Source organism: Mus musculus, chromosome 3 (genome assembly GCF_000001635.26).
Source record: "Mus musculus strain C57BL/6J chromosome 3, GRCm38.p6 C57BL/6J".
Lineage (NCBI taxonomy): Eukaryota > Metazoa > Chordata > Mammalia > Rodentia > Muridae > Mus > Mus musculus.
The window spans coordinates 121,317,825-121,342,731 of NC_000069.6; the positions used below are offsets into that span (position 1 = coordinate 121,317,825).

Here is a 24,907-nt window from a genome sequence, read left to right on the forward strand (position 1 = left end):
ACAGACTGTGGCTTGCTGAGCGAGCACAGTGGGATTAGCGACAGACTGGTACCAGATTATATGGGAGCCTGGGAGCAACTGCAGGGAGCTTGGACCTTATCCCAAGTGTAGGGAAGTCTGTGGGGGATTTGATGCAGGAGAAAGAAAGGATCTGCTTTCTGTTATCAAAAGATGAGTCTTGGTGATTCTGTAGAGAATAAATTACATCAGGATAAAAGAAGGAAAGAGACCATTATGAGGCTGTTAGGAGTAGCAGCCAAGGTGAAAGAGGGGGATGACTTGAGCCAGGGAGTAGCAGAGACATTTGGGATCAACAAATAGCTATAGGACTATGGAATGAGGTTTCTGGAAAGATATATGGGGGGACTAACCCCTCTCTCCCTGCGGATCTGCCAGACCCAACATAAATCTTTATTTCTCTGCAGGAAACTAACTCGGGATACGTCCTATTTGAAGTGAAAATTTAAGGGTTCTTTGGAGAGTCAGTTGTGTTTGGATGGTGTTTTGCTGGGACTAACATGGGAAGAAGTGTTTTCCTGAAGTGAACACAGGTGAAAGGCTAAGGCAGACTCGTGAAGGAGCATTTAGCTGAAGCAGACCCAGGAGAAAGGATGTTCTGTCTGCTAAAGCAAGCACATGAGAGGGCATGTGATGAGGGATCCTTTGCTAACAACACGCATGTATTGGTCTGTCTTACACTTCATAGTTGAGCTGCATCTGTTGGGACTCCATAGAGAGAAATGCACCAAAAGAGTAATGGTGGCATGCCCATGGGTTTTTGTCTCTTCTTCAGACTCGAGCTGTTTGAGACAGACACTCATGCTGAGGCAAGATACTTCGAGGACATGTGGTGTTTGGAGGGACTCCACAGTGATGGGGTGGGGTGGGGGCCAAGCTAGCTGTGCAATGCTTGTTGCATCTTCACTGATCTTCACTTTGCTGAGAGAAGCACAGGCGAGAACTTCTCCTGGTCCCTCCTGCTGACTCGGGCTGAGGCTGAGGCTGGCTGCCTTTGCTAGGTAATGCCACCACTGCTGATTTGTGTTTGTTATCCCAACTCTACCGAACTCAGCTGCTGATGTATCAGTAAAGTGTTTGCCAGTGGATCTAGCTGCAGCTACTAACCTGTGAACGGAACCACTGATTTCCAGACAACACAGATGGAATTTGCTACAAAGAACCTTTCTGAACAGGTCCACTTCCTCCGCACCCTTTCATCCCCACTGCCTCTGATGGGTGGCGGGCCGTGAGGGAGGTTAAAAAGTTGAAGAACTGTTATTTAAATAAGGCTTGAAAAAAAATTAAAGTTATACCTATTGTTCATGTTTTTGTTTGTTTCTGTCCAGAGAAAGGATTTTGGCTCCTATTATTTTTCAATTAATAATTATTAATTGCATTAATAATAATTGCAAGTGCCCAGGCTTACTTCTTGCTTTCTTGGTTACCACTCCCTGTCTGTGGATTCTGCCGTCCAAGGATGAGCGCAGAATTTAAGAGCTGTGCACACTCCTGGGTTACACACCACTGACCTGCACTGTCACTGAAGTACAGTAGAAATCTAATACCGCAGCTTCACCCCACAGGCTTAAAGACAGCTTGAGACCTTACATTCTGTTTTTAATTTAGAGGTGTGTGCACACATACACGTATGCATGTCAGAGGCCAACTTTGCAGGGTTGTTTCTCCTCTTCATCTTTACATGGGTTCTGGGATTGGACTTAGATCACCAGGTTAACCACTACCCACTGCCTGCAAGTTGTACCAGCATATCCACACAGGGAATGTATGAGTCTATTTCTCTATACCCTCAACAACACTGAGTGTCTATTACTGTTCAACAAGGACTTGAAGAATTCATGCCTTTTCTTGTGTTTCAGTGTTAACTATCTCTTCATGTTTGTTGGCTGTTTGTATTTCTTCTATCTGAAGTTATCTGTCCATCTTCTCCATCTTGATATAAGATTGCTTTGTGTATTGATTTATCAGCTCTCTTTGTATATATCAGCATGTTACACTTGTCCTGTAATATATTTTATGGAAGATCTCTTCCGACTTATTGACAAAATGGACTTTGCTTTTTAAATTGCCTTTGGGAACCTCTTCATCATTTTCTAATCATGTAAAGTTAGATGAAACATGAAATAAGCTTTGCAGCTCTTAAAGTATTTAAGGTGAAAATTAAAAATGAAAGATGCTAATTGTCTACATTGAGTATTATCTATTAATTTATTTGGGTCTCTGCTGTTTCCTTCCAGTACCCCAAGTACCACCTTCACCGAATTCCGAGAAGCCGGGAGGTTCGGCAGTCCTGGCTCTCCTCCGTGTTCACTACCTTCTACTCCATGTGGTTCTCCTTCCCACTGGTTCTCCGAATAAAGCCAGATTTGGTATGTAAGCCTGTCCCTTAGGTCAGAAAGTAACTCTCATATAGCTGCCCAGTGATAATAAGATCTATTGCTTTATTCAACAGCATCCATTTGTCAGGGAGCCAGGGCTTTTTAGAGGAATGCTAGACTTTATAGTTTATATGCACTTTCCTGAAAGCCGTGAGAGATCTGCTTTTCTAGTTTTAGTTTGAACTCAGTTTGTCCTCGCCCTTCCTCTTATAGCGATAAATGCTAATAGTGTTTTAAACTGATGCTTGTGGCTGTTCACCGTGGTTCCTAACCAACCAGCCTGTGCAAGCCAGCCAGCAAATAGTTGACTCTTTTTCAATAGTCTTTTTGCTATTTGTTAAAACTTTTTTTTTTACCAAATATGGTATGTGGCGGTCTGAATTTTATACATATTCAAGTTCTCATAGGAAAGGGGTACAGAAAATAAAGACACAAGCTAAATGCTTTTTTTTTTTTGTATCATTCATTCTCCGTGTCTGTGAAAGTCTTGCACTCTCTCGAAATCCTTGCAGTAAAGTTGCAGTATTAGTTGCAAATGTGGGGCAGTAGATTGTTGGGGCCGGCCTGTGGCTCTCATGTCCGGATTCGAGTCTGGAAGGCAGCCTGGAGCTGAAAGAAAAGAGGGGATCTAGGCGGGTTGAGAAATAATGGAACCAGGACAACTAGTCTGCTCAAGGTTCAAATTTTTTATGGTGGACATGCTTTATAAAGGAGAGGGGAAAGCCCATTCCCGCCAAATCATCCTTGGAGCCCAGCTGCAGGTGACCAGCAGGTAGCAGCAGCTGAAATAGCTGAACAATACAGTGATCCAGGGAGGCAGGCTCCTGCCTAAGTAATCTCCTTAGTGGCAACAAAGTCAAGGTCTGGCTCAGCCTGCTTCAGGCTTGTGGGAGGAGGCTACAGTAGATAGTGCAGACCTGTGGGTGTGTATCCCAGGGCTGTACACTGCTCTTAAATTCTGCTCATTCCTGTAGGCAGAATCTATTAGGCACTGTAGCCTGAAAGAAAACTCTGTACTTGACTCCCAGATAGAGCAATCCTGGCAAGGGATATATTATTCTTATGAATAATTGAGCCAAAATGTGTTTAGGTCCAGTGACTTAGCAATCTCTCTATTAGTTGTCCTTCATCAGCTAGAATGTAGCTCAAACTCTCTTAATGGAGGACAGTTCAAAACCCCGTATTCTTTACATGAATGGCTCTCTATGAGGTTTTTTTAAAAAAAAAATAGCATTTACATACCATAGAATGTACAGCTCTTAAGTGTACCACAAGTATAAGTTTGACCACATCCCTCATAACATATAGAAATTTTCCATATCTCAGACTGTTTTTTCTGGCTTCTTCCAGCCAACCCTCGCCCCCAAGAAATCACTGTTACTTTCTGATTTATAACACCACAGATTAATTCTGTACATATTTCTTTTTCAAAAAGTTTATTTTTATTTTATGAGTGTGGGTGTTTTGCCTGCATGTATGTCTGTGTACCATGTGCATGCCTAGCACCCAAGGAGGCCAGAAGATGCATTGGATCTCCTGGGACCAAAATAACAGAGGGTTGTGAGCTACCGTGTGGGTGCTGGGGATTGAACCTAGATTCTCTAGAAGAGCAGCCAGTGCCCTTAACCATGAGCCATCTCCCCAGTCCCCTCAAATTTTTGTCAAAATAAGTTTAACTCATAGTCTACAACTACATTGCTTAGCAATATCTTTCTTAAAAGATTATTCTTGAAATGCTTCATTTATTTTTAAACTCGGGAGATAAGTAGAAGGGAGGAAAGGTTTATTTTATTTTACTTAATTTTAAGAAGTGTTAAGTATCTCTGACCTGATGTTATGCAGTACTTTTCGGTAAGTTAAAAGCAGCAGCATTAGGTAGATAACAGGAAATCCTAATTAGACTGGGCTTAGTCAGGAGCAGTGTGGACGCTTGCTTCCTTGGCTTGATTCCTTGCCTGTAACAGTCTAATGAGTAAAAATTGAAACATGCATGAGTCTGGCTTTGTTCTGACAGTGAAGAGAATTTTTCCCAGTGTAGACCCACACTCATATAACAATTCCGTACATCTAAGCATAAAGCCATTCTTTGAAGCTGGAGAGATTGCACAGTGGTTAGAGCTCTAACCACTTTCCTGAGGATCTGGGGTTGATTCCCTGCGCCTACATGATGACTCACAACCTTCTGTAATGCCAGATCTAGGGCCCCTGACAGCACCAGGCATGCGCGTAGTGCACAGACAGAGATGCAGGCAAGATACCCATAAACAGAAAACTAGGTTAAATTGAGTTTCATGAAAGAATACCACTCTTGCATAGATTTCAAGGTGGCATTTCTCATCTTTGTGAAAAGTTAAACATTGCTAATTGAGTCCAATCATATATATTTTTTAAATTAGTTATTTATTTTCTGTGTATGGATGCTTTGTTTATACACCAGAAGAGGGCACCCAGATCCCTTGGGACTACAGTAACAGCTGGTTATAAGCCTCCTTGTGGGTGCTGGGAATTGAATTCAGAACTTCTGGAAAAGCAGCTGATGCTCTCACCACTGAGCCACCTTCTCCAGCTGCGTTCCCCCTCGCCCCTAATGTCTTGAAAAGGGAAAAATAGTGATAATATTTACTAAACTGAAATTGCTAATTTTTTTTTTTTTTAAGAATTGGACTGGGCATGTTGGTGCACATGTTTAATCCCAGCACTTGGGAAGCAGAGACAGGAGGATCTCTGTGAGTTCAAGGCCAACTGGACTACATATTAAGTTCTAGGACAGCTAGGAATAGAGAGAGAGAGACCCTGTCTCAAACAAACAAAAAGATCATATTCACTTTAGTATCATCTAGTTTTATTTAAACCAGGACTCACTGTCCAGCAAACTTATTCTGTTACCTTTTATAATCTAGATCCTGGTTCATGAGTTGAATCCTGGGACATATTAAAAGCCAGGGGGCATTTGTTCTGTAATAAACAGGGTGTGGCTATTATTGGTTAGAAGCCTTTCAGAGAGGCTGATAATCTGCCCTTTCTCCCCTCTTAGTTTCAGCAGCGATGACTTTTGTTACAGGGGTGGCCTTTCTGGGGATTCTCCAAACAAGACATCAGCGTACCCTCTCTCGGATGTTGTTATAAATAAGCATTTGTGTGCGAGAGTCTTGGTGCGTCTTCCTCCCAGACAGGTCATAGAGATTTATTTTTATTTAATAATCAAGGAACTTGTGGCCATCAGTATCTGGTGCCGTTGGGAATGTGGGCACCTTGATGGAGCTGTTAGTGTAGCGAGCCTCTTAGTCAAGGATGCCCTTTGCTAGGTCTCTCTAGCTTCCGCTTCCGTCTTTCTGTTTTCCCGCACTGCGGTGGTGCTGAGTGCGCTGTGGAACAGAGCTCTTTCCGCATTTCCCACCCATTTCTAACTCCTCCTCCATTACTCGGCCCGGCCCGCATGAGTGCAGCAATATCGCAACTCAGAAGGAAATGATGTAGCGATGGGTAAAGTCTGTTGTGGATGCAGAAGAGCTCAGTGAGTCCCTGGCCTGAGTTTTGTTTGCTATTGCGGAGTGGGGATCGAGCCCAGTTCCTCAGGAACGCTAGGCATGTCTGTGCTGTGTGACGGCAGCTCCAAGCTTCTGATACTCTGCTACACCCTGAGGGTGGTGGGACACTTGGTCCCAGGCTTCTTACTTTATGTCATTCAGTTCCCTTCCAGGCCTTATTCATCTTAAAACAAAAAGGGTTGGGCTTGCTAGCCTCTCCATTTCCCTCTTAATTACTCTAAAGTTTCATAAATGCTATAAAACTGCTTGTAAAAAATGTGTGTGGGATATCCTCATGTTTGTAAGGAATAAGAAAGGAAGGGGATGGAGTTCGTAGAAATCCTTATTCCACTTTTAAGTGACTGAGGTTTTCATTTTATTTTAAGATTTATTTATTTTATGTATATAAGTACACCATTGCTCGCTTCAGACACACCAAAAGAGGGCATCAGATCCCATTACAGATGGTTGTGAGCCACCATGTGGTTGCTGGGAATTGAACACAGGACCTCTGGAAGAGCAGCTAGTGCTCTTAACCGCTGAGCCATCTCTCCAGCCCCCTAAGTGACTGAGTTTTAAAAGTCACAAAAATCCTAAGCCTTATTTGACAGTGACTTTGATATGGTCAGCACCACCCGAGAGCCTCCACCTAAGAACATGCCCATTTAATAAAAACAAGCCAGAGACCCCTCTCCACTGCAGGCAGAGGACAAGGAGAAGGTCCTGCCTGTGTTCATCCATGACCCACTGAGTGTGGAAGTCTCCCCCAAATCCAGATGTTGCATGCCGTTGCTTGCAGGACTGGCTAGAAATGACTGATGCACCTGAAACCAAAGTAGAGTCTTAAAAGAACAGAGTAGAGAGGAGAGCCTTGTGGTGGCTGTGACGGCCCTGACGCCGTGTGTGTGTGTGTGTGTGTGTGTGTGTGTGTGTGTGTGTGTGTGTGTGTGAGGTTAATTTCGTCGATAGCTACACATTTATTGTGAAGATAGAACCTGGGAACAACTACAGCCTCAGAACAAGGCCAGAGAGTCAGTGTGACAGATCTAGCACAGCACATTCGTCCACTGAGAGGCTCGCTATGCTAACAGCTTCGCTCCACTAAGGTGCCCACATTCCCAGCTGCACCAGATTCTGATGCCCACAACTTCCTTGACTATCAAATAAAATAAATTACAGTAAAATCTCTTTTGTTTGTTTGTTTTTCAAGACAGGATTGCTCTGGAACTTGCTCTGTAGACCAGGCTGGCCTCAAACTTAGAGATCTGGTTGCACCCATCCTCCAACTTCCCCTCCCCGCAGTGCTAAGATCAAAAGCATGTAGCCACTGCTTTCCTGAGTCCTCACATAAAAGCCAGGTCCACAGGTCTAAAACCCCTAGCACTGGGCGGGCCATAGGCGAGGAGACAGAATCAGGCAGATTGCATTGACCTCTGACCTCCACAAGCAGTCAGATGTACAAGCACACATGAACATGAGCGCACACAGAGTAGAATTATTAAGGAAGAGTAGTCACAGAATCCTACAAATGAATTGACTTGGAAAATTAAACAAGTTAAACATTTCCAGTTTCTAATTATAAAAACTATCCTGGGCTGTACTGTTCCATCTCTCGTCTTCCCGAGAAGACGAGAAGTCTTTTCACATCGACATACAAAGTAATGAGTTTGATGACTACATTGCGTGTATCCTTATTGTTCTCCTGTTCATTTTCACTCCTCCCTCCTCTCCTACATCCTTCCTCCCCCAGAATCCCCTTCCTATGTTCATATCATATGTGTATTAAATTCTGCATCAGAGAAGACATAGTTTTCTGTTCCCCCATCACATTCTCTTGCTCCCCTCCCCCTTCCTTTAGTTCCCATAGTACCACTTCTATTTTCTTGTTATATATGTATATATCCACAGGTATGTGTGTGTATATATATACATATATATATGGATTTACATATGTAAATATGTACTTGCAATATTTGTCTACATATGGATTTATATATGTAAATATGTACTTGCAATATTTGTCTGTCTGCAGTACTTATTTTGCTTAGCATGATAGTGACAACCAGTTCCACCCCTTTCATGAAAATGACAAAATTGGGCTGGAAGGATGGCTTAGCAGTTAGGAGTACTGACTGCTCTTCCAGAGGTCCTGAGTTCAATTCCCAGCAACCACATGGTGGCTCAAACCATCTGTAATGGGATCTGATGCCCTCTTCTGGTGTGTTTGAAGGCAGCTACAGTGTACTCATATACATATACATATTTTATAAATAATTCTTTATAAAAAAATGGGGCTGGCGAGATGGCTCAGTGGTTAAGAGGACTGACTACTCTTCTGAAGATCCTGAGTTCAAATCCCAGCAACCACATGGTGGCTTACAACCACCTGTAATAAGATCTGACGCCCTCTTCTGGGGTGTCTGAAGACAGCTACGGTGTACTTATGTGTAATAATAAATAAAAATCTTTAAAAAAAGAAAAGAAAAGAAAAAAGAAAATGACGTAACTTCATTTGTTTTCCTAAGATGGGTTCTAAGATGGCTCTTAGCACAGGCTGGCCCTAAACCTTTTATGTAGTGGAAAGTAACCTTGAACTCCTGCCCCTTCTGCCCCTGCCTCCTATGTGCTGGCACTCCAGGCACTCCCTTCCATACCTATTTGGTATGGCTCTATTTCATTTTTCATTACCACAGAACAATAGTCTGTTGTGCCTATATATCATGTTGTCTTTATCCGTTCATCTGGAGAAGGACACAGTTGTCTATCGTGTGAATAGTGAAGCAGTGAACATAGATGTGTGTGCATTTCTGTGGCATCCTGACAAACATCTCTTTGCAGAGATAACATAGGAGTGATGTTGCTGGATCTTTGTGTGTATGTGCACACATGTGCATGTATGTGTGTGGTTTTTTGAGACAGGGTTTCTCTGTGTAACTACCCTAACTGTCCTGGATTTTCTCCGTAGACCAGGCTGGCCTCGAACTCACAGATATCTGCCTGCCACTGCCTTCCAAGTGCTGGGATTAAAGGCGTGCACCACCACGCCCAGCTGCTGGCTCTTGGAGTAGCTCTGATTTAGTATTTGAGACCCTCCATATTGACTTCACAGTGTCTGTGCTATTGGGCATTGTCACATGGCCTCTGCCATGATCTTCCTGCCTGCTGTCTTTCTGATGTCTAGCATGCTCAGGGAACTGCTCTGTTTTTTTTTTTTTTTTTATTGAGGTTTGCTATAAAATCCAACATATAATTGCGTGCATAATCCACAGATGTTTGAAAAGGACGTGTGCCCTATCCTGCTGTTTTATGAAATATTCTTAATTGCCGTGTCGGTTGATGACACTGTTGAAGTTTTTCTATGTTTACTGACTTTCTAATGGTTCTATTTATTGCTGAAAGGGGCACACATACTTTGTGACCCTTCTAACCAGCCCCATGGATATTACTTAGCCTTTATGCTCTCCTCCCTTCCCTAACGTGATCAACGTATTGCTCCCGTATTAAAGTCCCTGTGAGTTTACTGTTCTGTGTCTCAAAGCCCAACAATTTCTTTCACCCTCAGTTGTTTCACCCTTAGTTTTTCCTACAAGTAAGAATATTTGAGTCACATTCTCCAGTAAATATACTCTTGAAGAAAATTGGTTTGTTTCAAACATGGGAATGGAAAAGTTCACTTTGCAAGGTTACTAGTCATTAAAGGACTGCCTGTGTTAGAGACGGGGCAGAATCTGTGAAGTTCTTGAGGGTAAAGGGCAAGTGTTTTCCAGTTTCCCATGGTCTCTTCCTAGCAGAGTGCTTTCATACTTGTGGGGTGACCAAAAATGAATGAAGGTTGGATGATGTGAGTCACCCTTAAGACAAAGACACCCACTCGGCTTGGCTTGTCTCAGGCCTGCCATGCCGGCCGGCTGTTTGATGAGTGGCTGGCTTTACTCCAGCCTGGCCATCGTCAAATAAAGCACTCAAAGAAAGGGTTTCACATACAAGATTGAAACCTAATTGAACTTTGAATCAAGTAAAAAGTATTTTAGATTTTCAGTTGGTGACACTTGGGAAGAAGTAGACCTTTTGAGTTTAATGCTCTGCCTCCTTGCCTGAGACTTAACTTACTATGACAAACGTAGAGGTATTGATTGATCGACACTCGTGTTTTGAATGAAAGAAGGCCATTATTTTACTTAGACATTCTTGCCCCAGTATCAAACTCAGTTTGAGTTAGGAAAGTCCTTGGCCAAACAAGTTACTGACGAGCACAGTAGGTTATTGTCCATAAGTAGAATGCTATGGTTTTAAAAAGATTGATTGATTGATTTATAATGTTACTCTTTTCAGACACTCCAGAAGAGGGCATCGGATCCCGTTGCAGATGGTTGTGAGCCACCATGATGTGGTTGCTGAGAATTGAACTCAGGACCTCTGGAAGAGCAGTCAGTATTCTTTACCACCAAGCCATCTCTCTAGTCCCGCTATGATTTTTTTTTTTTAAATTAGGTATTTTTTGGAGAAAGTCAAAGCTTGTTGGCATCAAGATTATCACTATTTGAGTAGCATATAAAAATATTATTGATCTGCTAATTCACATGCGTTTAAAACATTCTGAGGAATCAACTTTCTGTCAAGATGCCAGAACTCTTGGGTAAGATTGCTTCTCCCCTTGTTGATACAATTCTACTTGCTTAATAACCTTCATCTTTTACTATGTTTTAGTGATCAAAAACCTCATAATATACTCAAAGGAATCTTATTAGGCCAGAAAAAGGTCAGCTACACCAGTGTTACCAGTGGTCAGGATCTAGACACTCCATCTTCTTGGCCTTTTATTCAAAGAGTCGAAAATAAGGACTCATAACATTTCACTGTTGCCAGGCAAACTTTGTTCAAAAGCTAATCTGTAGAAGAGATCTTGTCACTATCAAGATTGGCAGTGGGTGGTTGGAGAGATGGCTCAGCAGTTTAGAGCACTGACTGTTCTTCCAGAGGTCCTGAGTTCAATTCCCAGCAGCCACATGGTGGCTCACAACCATCTGTAATGGGATATGATGCCCTCTTCTTGTGTGTCTGAAGACAGCTACAGTGTACAGTGTACAATATACATAAAATAAATCTTTAAAAAAGATTGGCAGTGGGTCCATAGAGTGAAGATACTCAAGGGCCCTGGTAACTGGTGGAGGCTTTCTTTCATGGGGTTCAAAAGAAGTAGGAGTTTGGCTGCTAAGGGTCATAATGAAAGGAGTTCTCTGGCTTGATTGGTAGATTAGGTCTTACAATAATTTCTCTACAGAGGCAGGTGGATTTCTGAGTTTGAGGCTAGCCTGGTCTACAGAGTGAGTTCCAGGACAGTGAAGGCTACACAGAGAAACCCTGTCTCAAAATAATAATAATAATAATAATTTTTTTATTGCACACATCTGTTCCCATAATGCATCTGCTTTTAAGCATAGGTACACACCACTATGCAGAGGCATGAGATGACAAATAGGGGGATTCTCCTTAAAAGCCACCTGAGATTGCAGCTTTGCCTTACTGGTCATGCACCTAAAACCTGTTTGCACTGGATTAGACTCTCCTTTGGTTTTTGTTTTTTTGTTTTTTTGGGTTTTTTTGTTTTTGTTTTTGTTTTTCGAGACAGGGTTTCTCTTGTGTAGCCCTGGCTGTCCTGGAACTCACTCTGTAGACCAGGCTGGCCTTGAACTCAGAAATCCACCTGCCTCTGCCTCCCAAGTGCTGGGATTAAAGGCGTGCGCCACCACACCCGGCTAGACTCTCCATTTTTTTGTACTGGGTGAAGTGGAAATGTATTTGAATGGACAGATTACTGTTGGCAGAGGAAGTTATCACATTGTCCAAAACGGAGCTTATGGGTAGCCCGATGCCTGAGGTGGTGTCATAGGTTTCAAGTCGCCTTGTTTAGACAGGCATATATGTGCATAGTGTGTGCAGGCAAACACATTATTAGAAGGAGGGACTTCTCAGCCAGAACCAAGTAAAGTCCAAATCACAGAGCTGTTTATTTTTCTTCCACTTTCAGGTTTCATTTCGACTGTAGTCATTCTGCTCCCTTAAGAACATGCACTAGCTTTCCCCATGAAAGGAAGAGGCTCCCTCAGGCCCACGTGCCTGCCGGGCTAGCAGTGCGGCAGCTCAGAGCGCGAAGCTTGTCTGCCTTACCCGCTTGCCTGTCTGTAAGTGGAGCTAAGCATAAGCCTTTCCAAGCCAATCCAAACAGAAAGGATTCTATCACACTGTCCTCTGCTCCGTGTGCAGGATAAACGAGATCATTTTGAAAACCACTTGTTTAGTTTTCTTCAGTTGCGTTTCCTCTCCTGCCCAGTCATCTGTAATACATGAAGATAATAATATTCCTCTCTCCCTGCTTGCTGTCTGTCACATATGCAACCTTCCCACGGACATACATGTTTCTAACAAGTTCTGTAGTGAGCAGAGTCCACTGGATGTGTGGATCCTCTCAAGTATCCTTAGGACTAACAGATTCATAGTTGAGTTACCAACAACACTGACACTCTGGCTGGGTGAGTCTGTAGCCACTCTGCCCACACATCGAGCATTTAATTTAAGCTTACAGTTTCTGTTTCACATTGTGAGAGGGCTCAGAACAGAATCGGTGTCAAAGTAAGGCTATGGCTGACTGGCGGCTGCTTTGAACTGTTGTTACTTCCCTATTCAAGGAAGGACTCTGACGTTTGAAATAAGTTTTCTTTCTAAGTTGATCCTTTTTCCACTTGGCAAGCATTGCCTTTTTCCTCTGCAGAATCCAGCACGTTGTCTGCCGTTTCCATCCCTCAGCTGGCTTCGCTTGCATCTCTCTCTGAGCTGTTGCTCTTCCTGCCTGTTAGGCACATGTTAGACATGGGCCTGATGGTGCCTCCTCCTTTCAAAGGGGAAAGCTAGTGTATTTTCTTAAGGTGGCAGTACAACTGCAGTAGAAAAAGCCAGCTAAAGTTAGAAGAAAAGGGAAAGTGTGGAGCTGAGAAGCTCAGTGGTTAGAACTGGCTGCTCTTCTAGAGGAACAGACCTGGGGGTCCCAGTGCCCATTACCAGGCAGCTCATAATCACTTGTAACTACTCTTCCAGGGATCCGATGTCTTCTTCTAGCCTCCACAAGCACCTGCTTGCACATGGTGTGCACAAATGTGTGCACACGCGGGCGAGAACGCACTGCTTTCCAAGAAGGAACAGACGTGTGGTCAGAGATCATGAGCCTGGGAGAGAGCTGTCCTTGTGGACAGGAAGGTGGGAAGTGCTAGTGGCTACTTGAGAGCAGAGTGTGGAAGAGAGGGAGGAAGTGTTTGAAAATGACCTCAAATGCACAAGTAAGTCTTCCAGGCAGTCTGGCTCTTCCCACCTAAAAAGGTCCCTGAGCGCCATCAGCTGTATTCAGACATAGTTTCAATTCAGGAAGGTGGTTCTTTTTCTGGACTTTTAACCATCCTCCTCTGCTCTTGGTTAAGAAGAAGGGAGGGAGCGGGCTTGCACAGCTGATGGCAGATGTAGTGGAGCTTCTAGAGGGGCTGATGCAGACTGTCACCAGAGCCCGTATGGGAGCAGAGGGGAACTTGTACCGATCTGAGGACAGACAGACTGTGGCTCTTTAAGGAAGGGTAAAAGCAGCACTCAGCTTGGCTACCTGAGAACCTATTAAGGTGTTCAGAGCATGTTGGAGTTCAGCTAGTACCCGAGGTGAGAGGTTGGATAGAAGGGGGACAGGAAGGAGAAATTGCTAGCACCTACTGCAGCTGTGTAGTGACTGCTTACAGTTGTGGGGGGGGGCGGGGGCGGGTAGAAAGGATAGAATAGTAGAGTGTGTAACTGTGTAACTGTTCCTTGGCAAACTGTGGCTCCCTCTGAATTAGTCCCTGGAGTTTCTCTAAGGATTCCTCCCTCCCTCCCTCCCCTTCCTTCTGTCCATCCTTTCTTTTTGATACATTTTTGATGTGTTGGATGTTCTAATGAAACAGTAGACAGACTGAGTGAGATGGTGTCACCTTGCTTCCCCGGCACCCCAGAGGCTAGAGCAGGGGAATCATGAACCCCAGGCCAGCCTAGGCTATGTTAGTTCCATCTTTAAAGGAAAAGCTTGACAACCAGCCAGTGCTTTCCAGCTGCCTCTGGACACCAAAGGCTCTTCTTCTCTTCAGCCTCTGTAGCTTCCTGACTCACTGGGGAGAAGAATGGTTCTCACCTAAAAAGTCCATGTGTGAGTCAGTTCTGTCCATGTATGGCTTTAAAATCAAGAAAGGTGCAAGGTGCAAGGGTGGGAAGAAAAACCCTTTTAGATTAGCATTGACCATTTGATAGTTGGTGGCTTCTGCCTTTTTCTTTTTCCTAGACTTTTAACATGATTTGTTGCCATTGGTAATGTGAATGCAGTAAAGTCTGATGGTGGTGTGTGTGTGATCACAAAAAGAGAAAGAAATATAAGAATATGTCCTGGTGGGGTGTGGGGGAAGGGGGTGCCTCAGTGGGCCCATGGTGAGGTATCCCCTACCCCTGAGAGACCAGACACACACCAGTATAGTATAGAATAGAGTTGATATAAGGCATGGGGAGGGGAGTTAAGAGAGTAGTCAAGGCAGAGAAAGACAGAGAGAAGGAGAGGGTAGATAAGTGGAGGCCGGCCATGACCACATGGGGGGGGGGGAGTGGGGAGAGAGGGGGCACAAGGGGACAGGAGGCAAGAGAGAGGCAAGAGAGTAAGAGAGAGAGAGGAGGGGCCAAGCAACCCCTTTTATACTTGGCCAAGTCTACCTGGCTGCTGCCAGGAACTCTGGGTGTAGAGTTTAGACAGAATACCAACATTTTGTGTGTGTGTGTGTGTGTGTGTGTGTGTGTGTGTGTGTGTGTGAAAATGTACGTGAAATTAAATAAGCCCTGAAAGCTTATGATTTCTTAGTTTGAGATGCTACTTGCACCAGGACATTTTATTGGAGTTGTGAGCCAAGTTGTTTTTATTATTATTATTATTATTATTATTATTATTATTTGGTTTTAGATTTATTTTATATATATGAATGCATACCTCGTGAGTACGTGGAAGTTACAGATGTTTGTGAGCCACCATAGGCACTAGGAATTGAACCCAGGTCCTCTGCAAGAACAAATATTTTTAACAAATAGACAATCTCTCCAGCCTCACCAAGGTGTTTCTGTCTTCTGTGGTGACTTTCCTACCCAGTCCAAGAAATAACTACAGGCACGCTCTTCAGTACGATCTTGCGGTCAGAACGGAGGGCTGTGGGAAACACCTGGAAGCTCATGGCTCCTAGAGAAAGATGCATTGGTCATCTTTGGTTAAGGTGAGAAAGGTTCAGCAAGAAACAGGCCAGAGGTGCGACTGATGTTGTACAGTTCTGAGAAAGGGAGAAAGCTCCCTGTGGCCAGGACCTTTGAATTACACGGAACATGTATTGGCCGGTTACTTATGGAGAGATGTGAGTACATGATTTATAAGGTTCATATGTTTGTAGTGTCAACATTTCCCTAGTCTGCTATGAATAATGAAATCCTGCAACGGAGTTGTCTGTACAGTTGCAAAGAACAACAAATCCTATTTGTTAACACAAGATCACTTTGCCTCCTTATTCTTCCCGAATTCACATGTAAGCCACTTACACAAGTCTTTCACACAAGCAGATTTTAAAAAATGTCTTTGCAGCTGATAGCTTTGCAGTTTTGCTTTTGTGGGTGACACAATGGCAGTTCTCTAAAGGCAGATGGCTGCTGAGTGCTTAGGTCAGTTTTGTACACACTGACAACGCTGCAGGGGCTGTTTTCTCCAAAACTGCTTATAGGAAGCTCTTGGAGTGGGGGCTGGGGACGCTAGCCATGGACCTGGTTTGTTCCTGTTGATGGGATGCGGGGATTTCCCCGTCGTCCGTGGGGAAGCAAAGGAGACTTCTGTAAGATGGACTTCCAGACCTAGAATTCCTTCTCCTCACAGGCCTCATTGATGACTCACCCTTACCTTTTCCTTTCAGCTGTCAGCTTCTTGTCCTCTACTTTATATTCATTACACCTCCCCAAGGTGGAGGAGGAAATGCTATTGGGATGCAAGGGAGGTTGCTGGGGAATTAGTCCGCAGGAGCTCAGTGTGATGCCCTACCTTGTGTGTTTGCTTGCTTGTTTATGTGTTTTGGTTTCTCTACATAACCCTGGCCATCCTGGAACTCACTCTGTAGACCAGGCTGGCCCGAAAGTCACAGAGATCCTTTTGCCCCTCTCTCCCGAGCCCTGGGTGTACCACCCACCACCCCCTGGCTCTGGCCTTACACACACACACACACACACACACACACACACACACACCCGTCCAGAGGGAACAGAGATGGCAGGTGGACTTGCGTTTACACCACTATCTCCTGCCAAAATGGCTCGGTGCTCCTTTCAGCTCTTGTTCCTTGTCATTCTTAGAAATTATTGCAGCTAGCAAGAGGGATGTGCTCAGAGCATGGCTGCAGTCTTTCTTCTTTAAGTTTGATTAAGGAGCACCTTTGAAGAGTTGGTGTCTTTCTGCCCTGTTCTACACGTGCCGTGGTTCCCTCTGCTGCCTCTTCATACTGGGCTGTGTTCACTCCTCATGTCTTCGGTCACCTTTCCGCCTGTGTTATCTCTTCCTGTCTTACTCACACCTTCCCACCGGAAAGCTCTTTATAGCCCCATGCTCATCCTCTCCCATCTTGTTTCTTCCCAAAGGCCCGATGGCTTCACATCTAACCCATTTCATCTGCCCCTGTTACAGAAAGTCTTTTTTACCCCTTACGACTTCTGGGAAATCAACTTTTTTTCTTTTTTTTCTTCCTCCTCCTCCTCCTCTTCCTCCCCCCCACCCCCTTTTTCTTTTTTACTTTTAGACAGAGTCTCACTATATAGTCCTGGCAGGCCTGAAGCTTGATGTTTTAGATCACGGTAGCCTCCCGCTCACAGAGATCCACCCACCTCTGCACGTGCTGGGGTTACAGGCGCGCACCATCAAGCCCGGGTTAACTGTAATTGTCACCAGTTCTCTTCCTTTTTGCCCTTCTGAATACACCAAATCCTTTTGAGTTTTGCTTTGTTCTGCTTAGTTTTTACCATTTTTCTCCTCTATCAAATCCTTGGGCCCATAATGGTGCGTGACATTGTTCTAAGCTGAGTTCTAGCTGTTGGTTGTGGGAAGCCTATAGATACTGATAAAAACTACATGTGTAAGCATTAGATACAATAGGAGCCTGGTTCAATATGGGCTAGACAAGGCCTTCTCTGTGCCAATTTGTTTGTTACAGTGAGTCCTTTTTATTTCCCAAACTAGCACTTTTCCCAGCCAACTCTGAAACAGGTGACATCTGGGCCATAGCATGCTGGCATGCTCTGTCTGTGCCATGGAGTTACAGGGTGCTGGCATGTTCTGTCTGTTTCATGGAGTTAGTGACGAGCCTCACAATTACTTTAGGTGTCTCTCACCAGGAAAGATTCCCATTTCTGACTCCTTTGACAAGTCTGAGGAGCTGGTAACTGCAGAACAAAGACCAGCCAAAGCTGCTTAGTAGCTGCCATATTCTAAGATTCCTCCCTTCCCTCCCTCCCTGGCATCCCTCCCTCCCTCCTCTGCATACCTCTCTCCTTACCCCAGCATCCATCCCTCCCTCCCTCCCTCCCTCCCTCCCTCCCTCCCTCCCTCCCTCCCTCCCCACATCCATTCCTGGTATCTTTTACTTCTGGTTGACTCACTTTGTTGTTTCTGTTGCTGGCCTGGGGCTGGACCCATTCTTGAAGCTCCCTTTTGTGACCTTAACAACTGTAGCAATACGAAGAAGTACTTGGCCCTGATAGATGTTATGGGGGACTCAATACATGCCAATAAGTGAAGGCTGTGGGTTTATTATACAGTTGCAAGACAGACATATTCTCACAGAACCCTTCTTTAAAGACTAACGATTATCACTGCCATTGTGGCTGAAGAGTTAATAACATCTGTTGGATTATTTATATCTTGTTCAGTTTTTAGATATGAAACTCAGCGTTGTGTCCCCGCATTTCCCTTAATCATAGTAGGTTGGTTCCTACTGTGAATCCACTTGTACAGTGGACTCATAAACATACAGATAGCACCTTAGCAGTAACCTAAATAGTAGGTGCCATGCCCAGAGTCTTAGAATCAAAACCGATTTCTCTTACCCACCTCCAGGCTCAGCCCTAGACCTCATACGAATGAATGATATCACTGCCCTCTGCAAGAATATCAAATTCATGCTTTCTACCTAGAGGAAATGGGCTTGGGCCATATGCACATCAGGGTTCAAACTGTAGGTTGGTCCAACATTCTAATATTTTACCAAGCTTTGGTGAGCTAAGTCCAACTCCACAGACTTCCTTTCCTTTGTTGATAGAACAGAAACTGTAATTCCGTTTTCTGGTCTTTTATATCATAACCACTTACTGATGAGAAGCCTCCATGGCCGTTCCTGGGTTCCCTTCTACCTCTCTCTCGGTCTTTGTCATTAGTTAGAAATCAAATAGCTATTTCTAAATTCTTACCAAGGAATGTGTGCACGTTGCCCGGAATGATTTTCATGGTACAGTGAGCCCCTTAGGCATGAGAACAAACAAGAATTATTTGCCTCTCTTCTTTCTGTCTTGGCCTTCTGGTTGTGTTTTCATCACAGATTCCAACCCTTCCAAACCCATTGGGTCAGGATTTACCCATGAACCTCAGTTCTCTCCTGCTGGGCAAGCATTCAAGTCTGGCCCCCTGCACCTGCTCCTCTCAGGACTCACCAGCCTGTGCTTGCTCCACAGACTTTAGTTCCCATCTAGGTCCCTGTTTTCTTGCTTCTTCTGAAATGGGAACACATCCCAGCCTTTTTCTTTCATGCATGCTTTACTTTAGAGCTCAGCGGTTAACTGTGCTCTGATCTCTCTGTGTGTGCATGCTGAGGTCTTCTGGCTTTTACTGTTCTTCCCCTGCCCCCACCACAGCCATCATGGAGCTTTGCCCTGTGCTAGGTGCTTCGAGAGGTCTTTCACTGTTTGCATTTTCTTGGCCGGGGATTCTTGTCTTCTGCCCAAATAGAAATTCTGGGCAGGCAAGGAGAAGCTCTTTCGGGCTGCTCTGTGACAGCATTCATTTTTCTCAGTTCTTGGTAAGAGGCAGCAGCAGCAGGCAGACAGAGTTATCATCTCATGGTGCTCTCTCTAGTTACCATGCTCTCAGGCCTTCACAGTATCAGGGCCATTAACTGCTTGAATATCCAGCTCTGTGGGGTCCTAGGAAATCCAGAGTTCTCGGCCTTTGATAGCAGTAAGTATTACAGCTCTTGGCTCCGGGTCTGAGACCCTTGACCCTGAAGACATGGAGATAGACCTCTCTAACTCTTCCAGCAGCTGGGACCATAGTTTCTCTTCTCTGGTTTTTTTTATGGTCTTCTATCTTTATTCAGTCTCAGATCTTCACATTCTCTTGCAGTCTCTTCACATCTTCCTTCACTGGCCACATCAGAATGGGCCAGCGGCTTCTTCAGACAGCTGGTTGCCTTGTCCTTCACAGCTCTACCAGTTGACAGCCAAACTGCTGTTCCTAGTCCACAGCCTCAGTCGTTTGTTACTCTACTGCCCCTCCTTTCTCCCTGCTACCATCTGTGGTGATCTGAATAAAAATGCACTCTCACCTGCTCCCCACCCCTTAGGCTCATCAGAGTATCATTATTAGAGGTGTGGCCTTGTTGGAGGAAATATAACACTAGGGGATGGGCTTTGAGGTCTCAAAGCTCAAGCCAGCCAGGCCTAGTGGCTCATTGTCTCTTCCCATTGCCTTTGGATCCAGTTGTAGAACTCTCAGCTACTTTTCCCGCACCGAGGCCATACTTCCCAACATGGTGATAATGGACTAAACTTCTAAACTATAAACCAGCCCCAATTAATGGTTTTCCTTTATTTGTGTTCCTACAATCTGGATGTGAGGATAATTTGGCTTCGATTTCTGTCAACCCATTGATCAACGGGGTTGATTCGGCTGATCTGGCTGGCTAGATGGGTGTCTCCTTCCTCCCTCACCACTCCATGCCCGTGCCTCCTGAAGCTGCTTAGTCAAAGATGACCTTCCCTAATAGAAGAGGACCAGATTAGTCAAGAGACTACGAGTAGCTGTGTTCCACTCCTCCAAACAGTTCCTCAGAGTTACTGCGTTCATGGTGTCTCTTCACAGCAGTAAAAACCCTGAGACACCAGCTCAGCCTACACTAAGAGTAGTCCAGCAGTGACCACTAGCCTCTTTTATTGGGCCTGTCTGTGCAATACCAGGGGATGCAGCACAGGAGGCTGTCTCCTAGCTGGCTTTCTAAGTGAGCTTGAGCAGCCCAAGCCCAAGCAAGAGCTATTTGGTGCAATCATAGGCATTTATTCGAGCCAGTTGCTGCCTTGCAAGCTCTTAGTCCCACTCACAGCTTGCCAGAGCAAAGAAGTGTGGTACAAACTGTTTCCCACAGCCCTGGCTAAGGACCGTACATCAGGAGCTGAAGTGCTCAGCTGTGTCAGATTGTCTCCCCAGGGTGTCCTACAATATTGCAGGTGACTGGCATAGGAGTAGTCCCACCAGCTATTTGATTGGCAGCTCTTTTTCTCAAAGCGGCAGGGCAGCAAGAGAGTCCAGCCGCTGCTGGCTAAGGAGTCTCTAGTTTCCCCATCATACTTGTTTATTGCCTTAGTTGCTTTTTCTGTTGCTGTGATAAAACACCCTGACAAACGCAACTTGAAAAGGAAGGGTGAGGGGAATGCCAGGGCCAGGAAGCAGGAGTGGGTGGGTTGGTGAGCAGGGAGAGGGTGAAGGGATAGGGAGTTTTCAGAGGAGAAACCAGGAAAAGGGGTTAACATTTGAAATGTAAATAAAGAAAATATCTAATAAGAAAGAGAGAGAGAGAAGGAGGAAGGAAGGAAGGAGGGAGGGAGGGAGGGAGAGAGAGAGAGAGAGAGAGAGAGAGAGAGAAAGAAAGAAAGAAAGAAAGAAAGAAAGAAAGAAAGAAAGAAAGAAAGAAAGAAAACAAAGGGTGAATTTTGACTTTCCAATTTTGGCTTGCAGTTGGCAGTGTAGTGGTCCGTTATGGTATTTTAAGACAGCAGGAGGGACCTAGTCACATTGCTTCTGTTGTCAGGAAGAAGAGTGGAGCATGCCTGTTTCACAACCAAGCAGTGGACGGACAGGCAGGCAGCCCAAATACCTACAGTCTTTGGGGAGTACTTAGAACTTGTTTGGAAGTCATCTGCATTGTGTTTCTAAGAACAACCTGACTACAGCCCATTTAAACTGCTAAAGGGTAAACTAGAGACCATGGCATCAGAATGAAGCTCTGAAAGTCAGTGAGAATTGTAAATTTGGAAATTTTGGAGGGGAAGTGATATAAAGACAGTGATAATAAAATAAAAATAGCCCATGACTGAAAATGCATGCTAAAACATTTCGTCTCATTGGAGACCTGAGAACAGTAAAATATCTAAGTTGGAGTCTTATCCTTACCAGACCAATAAATCAGCTTAGGGTCTCTGAAGTAACTCTTGGCTTCCTTTGTCTTTAGAGCCAGCAGATACCGGGTGTTGTTTTAGTTGCTGGCAAGACACTATAAATACCCAGATTCTGGCCATTGTATTTTTATTTTGAGTACCAGGTAATTTTTTTTAATGGAGGCTTGGGACAAATTGTGGATAAACAATAGCTTTTGGTTGGGTTTAAATATGGCTTGGTTTTACCCTGTCATGGAAAATCAAGACAGTTCTATATTTAGACATGTATAGTAATTCTAATATTTTTAACAATGACAACATTCTTGTGGGTTTATTTTCTCTACTAACAACAAATACGAGCAAGTCGTAGCAACAGCTCATTAGATTAGAACGTCTGTAATTCAACCTTCGATCTTTAAGGAGCTTCCAACTTTACAAGTCTTCAATTCCTTGGTTCTAAAGTAATATACTAGAAAGTTCTACCACAGGAAGGCCATTGAGAAGAGACCCCTCAGATTATGGGGCATGTGTGTTCTCAGGGTAGAGCCCCCAAATATGAAAATGGAGTGTGTGACTAACCGGATGAGGGGCTGCATCAAACCTGCCTTAATACTCACTCAGCCTTCGTGACTATCAGAGGTGACATCTGTATCTCTCAGGGACAAATGTGAAGGACTAATTGGTACTTAATGAGCGCTGAAAGTCTTGCCGTTTCCAGTACAGTGTGGTCGTAATAGCTTGTTCTAGCAAAACAAAATGACTATAAACGATTTCTAGAAAGTTTACTTCCAGCTCTATTTCTGACAGCTGGATGCTATAACTTTCCCAAACGAGACTTCAGGCTACTGTGACATTCATCCAGAGATCCAAATTAAAGTTCATGTAGCACTATAATAATTAAACGTGGTTAAACTGTGTTTGGTCCTTATTTTTGTTCTGTGATGATGGGAACCAAACCTAGGGCCTCATGAATTCTAGACAAGTGCCCTAGTGAATATTAAAATAATGTAACAACAAGTTTAGTGTGTAGACATAAGGAACAAGAAGGATCTTAATCTCATTTTATATGGGAGGGCTTAAGTCTCTTCAGGCTACTCTAGGAAAATATCACGAACTGGCTGTTTATCAACAGAAATGTGTTTCTCAAAGCTAGGAAGTCCAAGGTCACAGCCAGGGCCAGTTTGCTATCTGGTGAGAGGCTACTTTCTACTCATACACAATTCATTCACTTCAAGTGCAGGAAGAGTCGGGGAATTTTTGGGACCTCGTTCATGAGAGGGTTGCCTGCAATGAAATCACACCCCAAAGGTTCTGGCGTGGGGGATTGCAGCTGGTGGAGTCTGTCTGCTGCAGGAAGCAACGGGTTCCCCTGTCTCTCTCCCTAGTTCTTTTCTTACTACAGTGTGATGAGGTCAGCACACTGTTTGAAAGGCACGGTCAGGACAATTCCTTCAGCCCTTATTTGGTGTCTTTGTTTACGTAAGGAAGAGATTTGATTGTTTATTTCTGCTAGGCACTGTTGGAATTTGATATTTGGCTTCCAAACTTCTAGAACTTTTTACTAAATATGGAGTGATTTTTCTGATATTTTTTTGTCTTTCCAGTCAAGAACTCTCTCTTTTTTGTAGAATTTAAGAATGGCAAAAAGAACTAAGTCATCCCTGTGGTATTTTCCATAATCATAAACAGAAATCACACAGCTAATAGAAATACCAGACTCAGTAGCTTCTTTCTCTTCTATGTCTTGTAAAAAGAACATTTTAACCATTGCAAATGCCCAGAATTCACTAATAGACAATTCCTACAATCTTTCTCTCTCCTTTTGCATTATGAGCCAATGTGGAATTTTATCATTAATTATCATTCAGTGTCTCTGTTATTCTTAATAATAAAGGTAACCGAACTTCAACTTTACAATATAGTGAGTAGATACTGTAAATTTCACGTTACAGTGTAGACCAAGATTCTGAGAGGTGAAGTTCATGTCTGGGCCTGACTTGAACAAAGAGTCTAGTAGGCTGTCCTGGGATTGGGTGGTGTCTCTGTATCTGTTAGATTGACTTAGGTCTTGGTCAGGACAGAGTCTATAAAGAGAAAAATGCTTCAGCTATAAATTGATGTGGGATGCTGGTAGGTAAATGCTGTCAGAATATGAAAATACCGGGTGGTGGGATAACTGTGGGTCAAATATCCACTCAGTGTGCATCCCAGTGAAGCCTAGTGACTGGGCCTCAGTTCCCAGAATGCGCATGATGGGAGAAGGCCAACTCCTGCAGGTTGTTCTCTGACCTCTACTCTGTAGGGTCATGGCAAGCATGCATACCCCACATAGAAACACAAATGAATGAATAAATGAATGAATGAATGAATGAATGAAATGTTATTTATTATTCCCTTAAAACAAAACCAAGGGAAAAAATTCATTGACTTCAGCAACTTCGTTCTAAGTGCTATGAATTAAAGTAGAGGGCCTGAAAAACAGCTCATGAGTTAATTAAGGCATTTGTCACCAAGCTTGTCAACCTGACCTCGGTCCCCCGGGAGGAAAAACTAACTCCTGCAAGATGTTCTCTGACCTCCCCATGTGCACATAAGCTTACCCCCCCCCAACACACACACCCAATACATACTACACAAGCACACACTAAAGACATGCAATTAAATTTGAAATTCATCTGGGCAAAGGCGGTACATACTTTTAATCCCAGCACTCAGGAGGCAGAAGCAGGCGGATTTTCTGAGTTCAAGACCAGCCTGATCTACAGCTGGAGTTCTAGGACAGCCAGGGCTATACAAAGAAACCCTGTCTCCAAACAAACAAACCCACAATAACAAAAACAACAATAACAAAAATTCAAATTCAAATAGAATTTGCTTTAATAAACGGAAATCTTTCCATACTGAGATACAATGATTAAATGGCTTATCTCCTCCCTCCTCCTCCTCTCCCTTCCTCCTCCTCCCCTCCGTCGCTCCCTCCCTCCCTCCCGCCCTCTGTGAAGGAAGAACAGTTTGCTTGTAGGAGCTTTAGGAAATACAGTTATGTATTTCTGCTCTGGAAACCGCATTTGGTTCTGGCACTGCACTTTTAAAGGACCATTGACAAAGTGGAACTTGTTCAGTAAATGATCCAGATGGTGAAGGAATATGAAACCAAGTTAGATGAGGAGAGGAACAGCGGAGGAGGTAAGGAGGTTTAGCCTGAAGGGACGATTGACAGAAAGCATCTGAGCCACCGTGCTCAGCCCTGGAAGACACCGCAGGCTGGAGGTAAATCCTGTTCTGTCCGTTGGAGCCTTCGGAACAAAGACCATGGTGGGGAGATGCAGCAAGGGATCTAAAAGAACCTGATACAAACCACGGCTGGGCCAAGATGAAATGCATGCTAAACTGTGCTCAGAGTTAGCTAACGGACCATCAGTCGGCCGCTCCTGCTCTCCCATGGCACTAACCTGTCTTCCTGATTAGCCTGAAGGTTTATGACGGTCACTTATGTTG

The 24,907-nt window shown here is 44.1% G+C and overlaps 1 protein-coding gene across 4 annotated transcripts in view; it reads left to right on the forward strand.

Annotated features, from left to right (window-relative positions):
- Positions 1-24,907, forward strand: part of Alg14 (asparagine-linked glycosylation 14) — a 71,385-nt gene that overhangs the window by 26,113 nt on the left and 20,365 nt on the right. For 3 of the 4 annotated variants that reach the window (NR_155539.1, XM_006501899.3, NM_024178.3), the window contains one exon: positions 2,256-2,387. Coding sequence is in view for 2 of the 4 variants with exons in the window: in XM_006501899.3 (XP_006501962.1) it covers positions 2,256-2,387 (132 nt within the window). In the remaining 2 variants the exon portion in view is untranslated. Of the gene's footprint in view, positions 1-2,255; positions 2,388-10,255; positions 10,560-24,907 lie in introns of all 4 variants that reach the window. The other variant, XR_003954370.1, reaches the window with a different exon arrangement.